Source organism: Thamnophis elegans, chromosome 16 (genome assembly GCF_009769535.1).
Source record: "Thamnophis elegans isolate rThaEle1 chromosome 16, rThaEle1.pri, whole genome shotgun sequence".
NCBI lineage: Eukaryota > Metazoa > Chordata > Lepidosauria > Squamata > Colubridae > Thamnophis > Thamnophis elegans.
The window spans coordinates 39,591,476-39,604,084 of NC_045556.1; the positions used below are offsets into that span (position 1 = coordinate 39,591,476).

The 12,609-nt window shown below is 48.4% G+C and overlaps 1 protein-coding gene across 3 annotated transcripts in view; it reads left to right on the forward strand.

The window, feature by feature from the left end:
• Window positions 1-1,399: 1,399 nt before the first annotated feature.
• NUP214 (nucleoporin 214) overlaps window positions 1,400-12,609 on the forward strand; it is a 42,944-nt gene continuing 31,734 nt past the window's right edge. For all 3 annotated transcript variants that reach the window (XM_032232728.1, XM_032232730.1, XM_032232729.1), the window contains exons 1-12: window positions 1,400-1,552; window positions 5,575-5,770; window positions 5,877-6,028; window positions 6,591-6,780; window positions 7,400-7,470; window positions 8,437-8,500; window positions 8,744-8,847; window positions 9,133-9,239; window positions 9,939-10,005; window positions 10,588-10,714; window positions 11,374-11,535; window positions 11,804-12,215. In XM_032232728.1, the coding sequence (XP_032088619.1) occupies window positions 1,511-1,552; window positions 5,575-5,770; window positions 5,877-6,028; window positions 6,591-6,780; window positions 7,400-7,470; window positions 8,437-8,500; window positions 8,744-8,847; window positions 9,133-9,239; window positions 9,939-10,005; window positions 10,588-10,714; window positions 11,374-11,535; window positions 11,804-12,215 (1,694 nt within the window). In that variant the 5' untranslated portion in view covers window positions 1,400-1,510. The remainder of the gene's footprint in view (window positions 1,553-5,574; window positions 5,771-5,876; window positions 6,029-6,590; window positions 6,781-7,399; window positions 7,471-8,436; window positions 8,501-8,743; window positions 8,848-9,132; window positions 9,240-9,938; window positions 10,006-10,587; window positions 10,715-11,373; window positions 11,536-11,803; window positions 12,216-12,609) is intronic.

Sequence of the window (12,609 nt, forward strand, 5' to 3'; positions counted from 1 at the left end):
TTTGTTACAGGTATGGACCACCTGTCATTAACGAACTTTATCTGACCCTTGTGGTTTGGACTTTTGACATGGGGACGTTGGCTGGAACATCTTGTGGTTAGAGGCTGATGACGTCTCTTTTAAGCAAGCTTCTAACTATCTTTTTTTATGCCAAGTCTTCATTCTTATATTTTTAATCCAAAATATTTTTAATATTTTGTTGTACTTTACCCCCACCTTTGTCAATGGGCCATTAAGGCCTAAGCCAGTCTATTCTACATAACGAACATCTGCCTCCTTCAGGCAGAACCATAAATAGCAACAGCTGAAGCACACTTGGGATTCAAAAGAAAGGCAGCCCCCAAAGTTACTTAGACCCCCCGCCCCCCCCCTCCCGCCCCTTGAACCACCAATCAGAGTGCATTTCTTGCACAGGGACCGGAAGCTCTGGGGTGGGGCCCAGAGAGCGCATAAAAGGCACTCTCGGCATCTCTTCTCTTCCCCCCACCCCCAGCATCTCAAACCACGTGGTTCTGTCCACCATTAAACCATAGGATTCCCATAGCACCTCGCCCCCCCCACCCCCCAATATCACCTCCCATGAGCACATATAGTGGCTGCCTTGCCACAACTACTTTTAAAACCAATTCCAGCAAGACCCTTGGCAGCTATGGATGGAGAAACGCAAGCAGCCACCCGAATTGGGTTGATCCTTGGGGAAGTAACAGATGAACAGAGTTGGAAGGGACCTTGCAGGTCATCTAGTCCAACCCCCCATGGCCAAGCAGGAGACCCTACATCTGCCTCTACCAAGGATCGAACTCGCAACCTCCTGATGGTGAGGCAAGTGCCCCACCTTGAGGCTCTCCTCTGCAGAGATCCCCTTTTATTGTAAAAATCTTTTTTCCCCCATGAGCTACTGTATTTAGATGCTATCTCAAAGGGGTTAATAGCAGTAGACTTATATACCGCTTCATAGGGCTTTCAGGCCTCTCTAAGCGGTTTACAGAGAGTCAGCATATTGCCCCCAACAATCTGGGCCCTCATTTTACCCACCTCGGAAGGATGGAAGGCTGAGTCAACCCTGAGCCGGTGGGATTTGAACAGCTGAACTGCTGATCTAGCAGTAGCCTGCAGTGCTGCATTTAACCACTGCGCCACCTTGGCTCTTATTAACCTTGGGTTAATAAATTATCCCGGAAGTCGGAGAGTCTGCATGACTCTATTTCCCACATCTATGTCCTCATTGCTTTTGTTTTCATCTACTTAGCACCAGCCATAGAGTTGACCGACCGTAAGAGGACCGAAACCGGAAGAGTGTCATTTTTTTCCCTTCCCTCCCTACAGAACCAAGCGTCGGAGACTTCCGGGGGGGGGGTTCCAAGCCGGAAGCCGCTCCTACAGCGTCGCCGGAAAAGGAAGCGCCCGCGAGTCCGTTCGTTTTCTCCTACCCCCGTGGTTGAAAAAGCGGGGAATGTGAGAGCGGGCGGCGCGTGTCCAGGCTGCCGGTGGCGGCGGCGGCGGCGGCGAGATGGGCGACGACATGGACGTGATCCCCGAGCGGGAGATGAAGGTGAGGCCGGGCTTAGGAGGCCGCGGGAGGGGCTGGAGGGGAGGGGCAGGAAGAGACGGAGAAGGATTTTTAGTCCCCCCCCCCTCCAGGGTCCATTACGTCCTTTTGGGGGGGGGGGGCTTTTTTAAGTGAGGAGGGGGAGTCGCCCCTCTCCTCCTCCTCCTCTCCCCCCCCCGCCCCATTATCCCTTTACAGTCTTCCTGCACAACAACCCCGCCAGGTAGGCCAGGCAGGATAAGGATCTCATGTCATTATTATATATGGTACTATTATATTATATATTGCATTGCATCATGTTATATTATGCTATACTATTATATATTATTATATACTATGCAATATATTATATATTATTATGATACATATTATATTATGTTACATTTATTTTATATTATTGTATTATACTGTATTATATTATATTGTGCTATGTTATGTATTATATGTATTATATTATTATGTCATTGAATTACGTTAATATTTTACATATTATATACTGCACATTTTCCTTTTATTTTACTCCATTTTACTTTATTTAATTTTAATGTATTATTTAGTAAATTTGTGTGCTGCTCCTCTCGCTATCTGGAGTGGCTTCGGGAGCTTTCCAAGCTGGGTCCCCAATGGGGGCCTTTGGAGAGAGCCCTCCCCCCAATTAAAGATAAAACAAAGGAATTATCCCGATTCAGGTAACTTAAAAGTTTTCCAAGCCAAGACGTTGGATTTACTGCTGCCCCCATCCCACTGTCAAAAGAATTGTCCTGACTTTGGTTACCTAAAGCAGATAAACCAACAGTTACTTTTTTAACAGTTAGAACATAGAACCATACGGCTGGGAGGGATTCTATTCTCATTCAGCTCAGTCAGTGCAGAATAATAGGGTTGGAAGGGACCTTGGAGGTCTTCTAGTCCAACCCTCTGCTCAGGTAGGAGACCTTATATACCGTATATACTCGAGTATAAGCCGACCCGAATATAAGCCGAGGCACCTAATTTTACCCCAAAAAGCTGGAAAAGTTATTGACTCGAGTATAAGCCTAGGGTGGGAAATGCAGCAGCTACGGTAAATTTCAAAAATAAAAAATCAGTGTTATTTGAAACTCAAAGTTATGTTTATTCAAGGGACCCGCTTAATTAAAGTGTTCTATAATATCAGTATGACTTATAATACTGCAAGTCTGCAATATTAAAATACTTGTATAGGGGATCCCCGGGATCCCCCGAAGAGATCAAATCACAACCAGTATGCCACCTTCTTGGTATATTGTTTTTATTTTCACTGAGTTTTTAAAAATGAGCATTATTTCATCCTTTTTTTCTTTATGTTTGATTGGTATCTGCAATTTGTGTTAATTCTGTTCATACATATAATATAAATGAAAAACCCAGCTCTCTTAAAAAATATTTTAAGTTCTTTCTGGTGCTCCCTTTTAGAATTGGCCAACTAATATTTCTGTTCGCCCAACTAATGTCAGGCAGAGTTAACTGAAAAAGTAATTTTTCATGAAAGGACATTTTCCTAGGATTTTAATTGTTCTTACTGTCAGATTTCTCGTTATTTCCAGCTTGAGTCTCCTTCTGACAAGTTTCCATTGCTTCTTGTCCTGTCCTCAGGTGCTATTGCTGCCGCCGCCTCCTCCTCCTCCAACAGCACCAGCACATTTGCTGCCCAGCGCTACGGATGAGGTGAAGCCGCCAAAGCTCCCGCTGGCGCCCCCGCAGCGTTGGGCGGATATCCGGCAGTGCTGTTGGAGGAGGAGGAGGCGAACCAGCCTGCCATCGCCGGCCACCGCTAGCCCCGCCGCTCTTCCCACCCCCTTCCAAGCCCCACAGTCCAGCGGATGGAGCAGCGAAGCCCCGGGGGTCTGTAGAGATTGTCAGTCATCCAGGTCACGGTTGTCCTAAAGGTGCTTTTTCAGGCAACAACTGGGCTTTCTTGGGTTTTTTTTGGGAAGACGTTTCATCCAAGAAGCTTCTTCAGCTCTGCCACTATCCTACTTCCCCACTATCCTGTCAGAGCTGAATGGTGAGAAACGAAACGTCTCCAAAGAAAAAAACAATAAAGTCCAGTTGCCTCCTGAAAAAGCACCCTTGGGTTGATCAGTGATATTGAGAGACACGCTGCATTTACCTTTAATTTTCTTTCTTCTAGCCTTCTGAAGCGGGCAAACAACTCAAGAGAAACTTTTGCAAATTCATACAAGTCCGAATTTACATCATAAAGCATTGTTCTTCCACGTCGATGAAGTTTAACTCTGGCAATTGCCTTATAATATATTACTTTCTCCGGTCTTATTGTTTTTGCTGGGGGGGACGGGGGACGAGTGTTTAACAACGCCACCCGATAATCATTTTTTATTGTGCCCCACCCCTCCCCTACAAAGCGAGTCTGCGCGGCCGGTGGAGACAGCCGACCTCCTTCCTAATCAGGAAAAGTCAGGCGCGTCGAAACTTCGGTAGCTCTCCGCGCTTCCTGCCATGCTCCGAGCCGCGGCTCCTCTCTTCGCGGCCTCCGACGCACCGAGAGCGGGAGCCCTCCAGCCGCCCAGGCCCAGCCCCTGAGGCGGTCGCCCGCTGCGATAGCGAACAAGTGCAACCTCTTCCTTCGGCTGGACTGGGCTGAAGCCGCCGCCGCCGCCGTCGCGCGCTGCTGCTCTTCCTGCCTCCGCGCTTGCAGCGGTAACGGGCGGCGGGGTTGGTGGAAAAGGCGGAGGCGGCGGCGGAGGCGAAGGGAGGGAGGCGGGGAGAAAAGAATGGCAGCAGCCGAGGAACCCGGAGCGGCACCAGCAACAGGGAGCAGCAAGGCCGGCGAAGGGGAGCCGGCGTCGTCTTTCCAGAGCCGCCTGTGGAGGAGCCTGCAGCTGGGGGGCAAAGGCAAAGGCAGCAGCAAAGCGGGAGCCGAACGCCGCAGTGCGGACACCTCGTCGTCGCTTCCGTGGAGTCGCGCCGCGGAGCAGCCGGCCAAGGCGGACTTGTTAGCAGGGGGCGTCGTCGTCGGTTCCAGGTGGGGCGGCTTGAGGCGTCGAAAACACGTGCTGGACCGCGTCTTCTCGTCCTCTCAGCCCAACTTGTGCTGCTCCTCGGCAGAGCCCCTGGAGGGCGTGAGCGCCGAGGCCGGCTCTGCTCTGCGCCGCCTACGCGAGCATCTCCTTCACCACCCTCAGGGCAAAGGGGGACAGCAGCAACAGCAGCACGGCCGGGGGGCTGACGACCCGCCCGCCTCTCCTTCCTCGACCTCTTCGGCGGCTGCCCCCAAAAAGGAACGGGTAGTAGGCGGAGATGGAGCCCTCAAAGCCAAGGCGCGGGAGAAGCCTCCGCAGCCGCCCCGACTCGGAGCTCACCTGTCCCATCAGAAGAGCTCTTCTCTGCCCGGCAACTGGAATCCCCTCTCCAAGGGATCCCCGTGCAGAAAATGCGGGGAGCAGCAGCGAAGCCCCGGGGCTTCGCTGCTCCATCCGCTGGACTGTGGGGCTTGGAAGGGGTCGGGAAGAGCGGCGGGGCTAGCGGTGGCCGGCGATGGCAGGCTGGTTCGCCTCCTCCTCCTCCAACAGGCAACAGCACTGCCGGATCCAGTTGTAGACTCGAGTATAAGCCGAGGCGGCTTTTTTCAGCCCAAAAAGTGGGCTGAAAAACTCGGCTTATACTCGAGTATATACGGTACTGTTCCGGACAAATGCCTGTCCAATCTTTTAAAGGCCTCCATTGATGGAACACCCACAACATAGGCAGGGAAGCCATTCCACCAATTAAGTCTTCTAACTGTCAGGGAATTCCTCCTCAGTTCTAAGTTGCTTCTCTCCTTGATTCGTTTCCATCCGTTGCTTCTTGTCCTGAGGCCCTCGGGTCCTTTGGACAACCTTCTCTTCTTTGTGGTAGCCCCTCAGACATTGGGAGCCTGCTATCGTCCTCCTAGTCCTTTTCTTCATTAGACAGAGTTAAAAGTTCAGATGTTTTTTTCTTAAGGGGTCTCATGCGGCCCCTTGAATGTTTCTAATAGAGCTTCTAACACGGTGTTTTCCTGACAGGATTTTCAATTCCGGGCCCTGAAGAAAATTCGGATCTTCGAAGCCCCTGAGGATCTGCCCAAAGAACGTGGCAACCTGCTGGTTGTGTCCAACAAATATGGGCTGACCTTCACCGGTTGCGCAGCCGGACTGCAGATCTTTCAGACGAAAAACCTGCTTATGCAGATTCAGGCTGGAGATTCTCCTAATAAAATAGGTTAGTTTGATAGCGGGTTCTCCCTTCTGTTTAGCTGCTTTTTTGGGTTGTTTGACGGAATTGGTGTCATTGAGTGTCAACTTTTCCTTTCATTACGTTTCCCCAGTAGAGAATATCCAGGGTCTTTTTGTCCCGACAAAGTTTTGGGTGCATCACTTGGCGCTCAGCTGTGATAACCTCACTCTGTCAGTTTGCATGGCCTCGAATGAAGTTGGCTCTTTCATTGGCTTTTTCGACGTCCGCACCTTTGTGAATCAGGTGAGCTGATTCCTCTGCATAGTTTGAACAGCAACATTTTATGTATGCTTTGATCTTTTGTGCCTGGCATTAATCTGGTCAACTTCTGGTCTTCTCATTCCTTCTCTCCTTTCGTACGAACTTCTCCTAAAATTGCCAAAGCTTTTGTCAATTTCATATGTCAAGCCTAGATGGGGAGGTCTTTCTATCCATTTATCCATGTCTGTCCATCTCTCTCTTTCTCTCTCTTTCTCTTTCTCTCTCTCCTCTCTCTCCTCTCTCTTTTTCTCTCTCTCCTTTCTCTTTCTCTCCCTCTCCCTCTCCCTCCCCCCATCCATAGAGGGACGTGGTGGCTCAGGGGCTAAGAGAGAGGTCTTCGGACAGCATTGGCTCTTTGGTTTTCAAACAGATATGAGCACTGCCCCCTAGTGTCGGGAACAACTAGCACCTATGTGCGAGGGTAACCTTTACCTTTATCCACGTCTCTCTACCTCCATACATCAATGTGTAGCATCTACCTATTTGTCTGTCTCTGTCCATCCATCCATCCTTATTAAATGCTCGTTTGATCTCTTTCCAACAGGCGAAACAGCAAAAACGACCGTTCGCTTATCAAAAGATGGGAGGCGCTTTGGTCAACGACCTTAAGTGGAATCCAGTGAATGCCACAATGTTAGCTGTCTGTCTGTCCGATGGGAGCGTCTCCGTCCTGCAGGTGATGGAAACCGTAAAGGTGTACGCCACGCTTCCTGCTTCAGTGGCCGTCACATCTGGTGGGTCTCATGGTTTCATCCCCTCATTCAAACCTGGTTTCCTCCTTTTTCGTTTTTAATTTCTTACTTATTGACGTGTGCTTATTTATTCATATATTTATCAATTACTCAAGGCAGTGAACATACCTCCTCTTTCCTCACATTTTCTCTACAACAACTTGGTCAGGTGGGGGGCGCTCAGAGAGAGGAGGGGGGGGATTGGGCCCAAAGTCACCCAGCTGACTTTCATGCCTAAGGCGGGACTAGAACTCACTTTCATGCCTAAGGTGGGCGGGACTAGAACTCACTTTCCTCTATTTCCTCTATTTCCTCTATTTTCTAGCCTGGTGCAACTAAACTGTTGAAGAACAAACTCATGATCCTGGTTTACAAGGCCAGCATGCTAACTACTAAGCCATGTTGGACTATATAGCTTCTATCTTCTCAGTCTGACATGTTGCTAGCTTCATTATCTGACAAACTACACCTCAAGTGTCCTTGATTGGCACAAGGCTGGGGTGCAAAAATTGGCCTGATTACTCTCAACAACTGTTTCTTCTATTGGGGTTTGTAAGCCAGGTTGGTGCAGTAATTAATGTGTCAGTTTTTAAGGCTTGTTTACAAAAATCTTTTTCCCCAGTGTGTTGGAGTCCTAAAGGGAAACAGCTGGCAGTAGGCAAGCAGAATGGCACAGTGGTCCAGTATCTGCCGGTAAGTCTTAATTTTGGCTTATTTCCGGTCCACAATCTTTTTTAAAAAAATATTTTTATTCATAAACATTTTGAATTTGGTGTATTGTCAGGGTATACCATTAAAAAAATAAAAAAAAGAACCAGAGAAAAGACTGTCATAAATATTAACACATGTACTACTACTACTACTACTACTACTACTACTACTACTACTACTACTACTATATTAACACATGTACTAATAACAATAATAATGTAACTAATTTTAACAGAGAATCTTTTTATATTAGCTTATTTTGTTAACTATATGGACATGATTGTAATTGTAAACCTTTATTTTTAATACATACATTCATAGTCTTTCTTCCTCTAATTTCTACCTCTTATCTTTAACCACTCGTAAAATATATTCCATATCAAGTAATATTCTTCTTTATCTTTTATTTTTAATTTTAGTCTGTCTATTTCAGTGCAATCTAAAATTATTTGAATTACATCCTCATCTGGCGGGGTATTCTAATTTTTTGAGTATTTTGCAAATGTAATCCTTGCTGCTGTCTGTATATGCAAAACTAATTATATGGTCCCTTTGTTATAATCCTATTATTATAATGGTATTATGCCCAACTGATATATTTCTGGTTTCAAGTCTATATTCTGTTTAATTATCTTTTCCAACCAGCTACTTATTTTTCCCAATATTTTCTTGCTTTGCTACAAGTCCACCATATATGATAGTAAGTACCTGGGCTCAGATGGCATTTCCAGCATCTCTTCCTAATTTATGAGGACCTGGATGGAGTTTTCCAGCGTAGTTATCTTAGTTTTATGGATTCTTCAAATCACCCAGGTGTGGCTCAAAATCCAGAATAGGGATGAATTTGCAGAATAATTAACTTAGCTCTGTGTGATTTAGAACCTCACTGAAGTGCTGCACCAACAGACAAAAATATGGTCTAACTGTGTTTTTTCTTCAATTTTTCAGAACCTGCAGGAAAAGAAAACAATTCCTTGCCCTCCATTCTACGTGGCAGATAATCCTGTCAAAGGTATGAATTTAGTGATATTTCGGGAGGAACACCTGGTCAGCCTTCTTTCTGGTTTCGCTGCAAGTTTCTAATAGTTAAATTAGGCCAGGTGAACCTGACATGGCTTGGAAAGCACAGCGCTTGGTTTGCAGAAAATGTTAGTGAAGTTTAAAAATCCAAAGAAAAAAGCTGATACAGATAGTCTGTAGCTAATCACCTTCAACGATAAGGAGAGAAATAATCCTTTTTATTGTTCTTTTCCAGTCCTGGATGTGTTGTGGATTGGCACTTACGTCTTCACCATCATTTACGCCGCAGCCGACGGCAACTTAGAAACTTCTCCCGAAGTGGTTATGGCCTTGTTGCCGGTATGTATCCACCAGGGAATATGTGCCACACCGGGGGTGGGGGGTGGGGTGTTCCACACAATTTTACCACCGGTTTCCGCACACCGGAAATGTGAGTGTGCTTGCCCGCGTGTGTGGCTTGCCCGCACCCACACGGCTTAGAAAACGGCTACATAGGATGGCATAGCGCCGGGGCCTACTTGCCACTGCCAGTTCACCGGAACTGGTCCGAATGGCACCACTGGTGCCACACCTTGCTTTAAAAAACAAAAGTTGACAAACGAAGCTGTTCTGTTCTGCATTCAGAAAAAAGAAGAGAAGAGGCCTGAGCTCTTTGTAAACTTTATGGAGCCTTGTTATGGCAGTTGCACCGAGAGGCTCCATCACTACTTCCTTAACTTCGTTGAAGACTGGTAAGTACCAACAGAAGATCCTATTTGTAGCTCAAGGTGGAACTGAGGAAGCCTTGGCACCCTCTCAACCTTTCTTGCAGGCGCTTCATGACCCAGCCAGGTCACATCACCAGTGCTGGTGTGGCTCCCTGGTTATATAGAGTAGCTCTGAGCTGGGTTGTCTTCTTGCAGATCTTGCAGACTAGGGTACATCACCCATGGTTAGAAGCCTCTTGGCACTGATGATGTCGCCTAGTTGGGTCATGAAACGTCTGGCAGAAAACAGCCAAGCTCATAGAGCGCCAATAACCCTACGGACTGATACAGTCGTATAGAATTAACCCCAGGCAGAGATGTTTCTCAGGGGTAATGAACTGGATAAGCAAAGCAAAGCAAGGTTTTGCCATGGGTTTAAACCAAAATGGTTTCTCGTTTTAGTATTTCAACAAGCTGCCTAGGCCCTAGTCAACTGCAGATCACAAATAACAACAAGACACACCCATCGATCCTCAGCCACAATTCCTTGCGAGCCGAATCAACATGATTAGCTCCGTCTCAGTTCCTTTTCGTATTTTTCAACAATGTCCTATGTTCGTGTTGGCTGATCAGATCCCTCAAGGCTGCTCTTTCCCCAGGAAACCTCAGTGGGAACTTAATTTGTTCTTCGCACAAAGATTTTCCTTGAATGTTCACAGCTGTTTTATTTTATTTCCTTCCCAGGGATCTGGTCTTATTAGCTTCTGCCGCTTCCACCGAAGTCAGCATCCTGTCAAGACAAGGGGATCAGGTAATTCTCTTCCCAAACTCGGGCAGAGTAGATCTCTTTGTAAGAAAGGGGGGGGGGGAGGGAGTCACATTTTGGATTCTTATGATAGAAAAATGCCGGGGGCAAAAACCCAGCCATATATGTCCAGCCTTCTAGCACTTCCGGTTTGGTTTGATCCGTGCCTCTTGTTGTGGCCCTCCAGCAGAGGTTGGGGAGGGAGATGGGCCAGTCCTGGAGTCTGGGGAAGGCTCTGAGGAGGGCTCTGTGTCAGAGGCAGAGAAAGGACCAGAGCCATATGCCAGTTATCAGCTGCCTTTGGAGTCGGAGATCAGTGGGGCAGAGGAGCAGCTGGAGCCTGTTCCCAGTGTGCCCATGCGCAGAGTGGCCAGACTAAGGGAAGAGCTACAGAACAGGTGTTGACAGGAAGGCCACAGGTGGATGGTGAATGGCCCCTCCCCAGAGCGAACAAAAGAGGAGCGAAGGGGGAGTGGAGTTTGCAGGAGACAGAATCAGTTCGCCCTGCGTGCCACAGTTCCACCCTCATGGGCTCGGGGGGGCTGTTTGCCAACCACCTTTTGGAAACCGAATTGACTTTCTTTGCAGACCAACTGGGAGCTGTGGGTGTTGGAGGACTCCAGCCGCGCAGAGCTTCCCGTGACAGATAAAAGCGACGATTCCTTGCCTGTCGGAGTCGCCGTTGATTACAGCAACAACACACCCATCACTATTAGTAAGCGTGAGGAATATTCGTTTGATCTGAGAAGGGGCGAAAGTTCCATATGACATCGTCTAATCTGCCAAGACTGTCATTAAATTTGTATGCCGCCCAACTCTACCAAGCAGCTCTGGGTGGTATAAATAACTCAGTAAAACACTAGCAAGGGTACTTAGACTTATATATTGCTTTTCAGCCCTCTCTAAGCGGTTTACAGAGTCATCCTGTTGCCCCCCCCCCAAAAAAAAAAACAACAATCTGGGTCTTCATTTTACCCACCTCAGAAGAATGGAAGGCCAAGTCAACGTTGAGCTGGTCAGGATTCAACCTCTAGCAATTGGCAGTTAGCCTGCAATACGGCATTCTAAGGAAGGGAGAGGAGAGGAGGGAGGGAAAGAAGGAAGGAAGATAGATGAGAGGAGGGATGGAGGAAGAAAGATGGGAGGAAGGAAGGATGATGAGAGGAGGGAGGGAAGGAGGAAGGAATATCCCTTATATACCGCTTTACAGTGCTTTCCAGCCCTCTTGTAAGTGGTTTACAAAGTCAGCCCATTGCCCCCCAACAATCTGGGTCCTCGTTTTACCGGCTGTGCTACTTAAAGTTCCTGGATTTTATGAGAGAGGGTTTTTTTGCCTTAGAGTGAACGTGTTGCATTTCGGTATGATTCTCCCAGGTGAAGATAAAACTTTGGATCCTGCTCCGGTCTTGATGTTGTTATCCACAGACGGGGTTTTATGCCCCTTTTACATGGTCAATCAAAACCCCGGCGTCCGATCTCTCCTGGTGGCCCCCGAACCTCTCTCTGCAGAAGGGGAGAGGGGAGCGAAAACCACAGGTAGGCATTTGGGGCCTGGCCAGGGGATTTCCTTGGGGTTGTGAGTTGTGTTGGTCTCCCTAAGAGGTAGCCGAGGCGTTGAGAAGGGCTTGTGGCTTTCCAAGGGAGCCTCCTTCAAATGAAATACCAGAACTTAAAATCGGTGCGTTTATGATTTGCGTTAAGGACCGCGGCCAAAATAAGTTGCAAAATCAGGCACAGTCGCTGGACTCACTTAGCCGAGCTCTCCTCGTATTACTTGTGCTAATGGCCAATCTCTCTTTCCCAGGCGCCACGGCTCCTTCGGCTGCTCCCAAGAGCGACGCTCCCCCAGCCCCTCCAGCCCCAGGTCCCCCCTTAGTCCCAAGCAGTGGGGCCACCCCCTTCTCTTTTACAAGCCCCCCGCTCAAGGCCCCTGGCCCGGCTCCCAGTCCTTCTCTGCCTTATCCGTTCCCATCGGAGGCCCCAACAGCGGCTCCTGGGCCCAGCACCAGCAAGGCCTCCGAGTTCCCTTCTCCCGCCGCCCCGAAAGCACCGCAAGCTCCCATCGCCCCGTCTGGCCTCGTCCCGGTTTCCGCTCCATCTTTCTCCTTTGGGTCGGTGAGCTTCAAGAGCCGTGTCGACGGACCCGTTCCTCCCACGGCGACTAAGCCCAGCTTTGCGCCAGCGGTATCCTCCGTCAAGGTCAACCTCAACGAAAAGTACGTCTGCTCTTCGTTTTTGTCTGCTCTGGTGGAGGCTTGCTTATTTATTTATTTATTTATTAGACTTATATACCGCTTCATAGGGCTTTCAGCCCTCTCTAAGTGGTTTAGAGATTTTTTAGCAAATTGAGTCAGCATATCGCCCCCACAGTCTGGGTCCTCATTTCACCCACCTCGGAAGGATGGAAGGCTGAGTCGATCTTGAGCCGGTGAGATTTGAACTGCTGAACTGCAGATAACAGTCAGCTGAAGTGGCCTGCAGTACTGCACGCTAACCACTGTGCCACCTCGGCTCCTCCTTGGCTTCCCAAGAGCCTGAAGCCAAGTCCTTCTCCTGGCAAAAATCCCTTTTATTTATTGGCTCTGGATTCTGCTCCCTTCACCTCCCGCA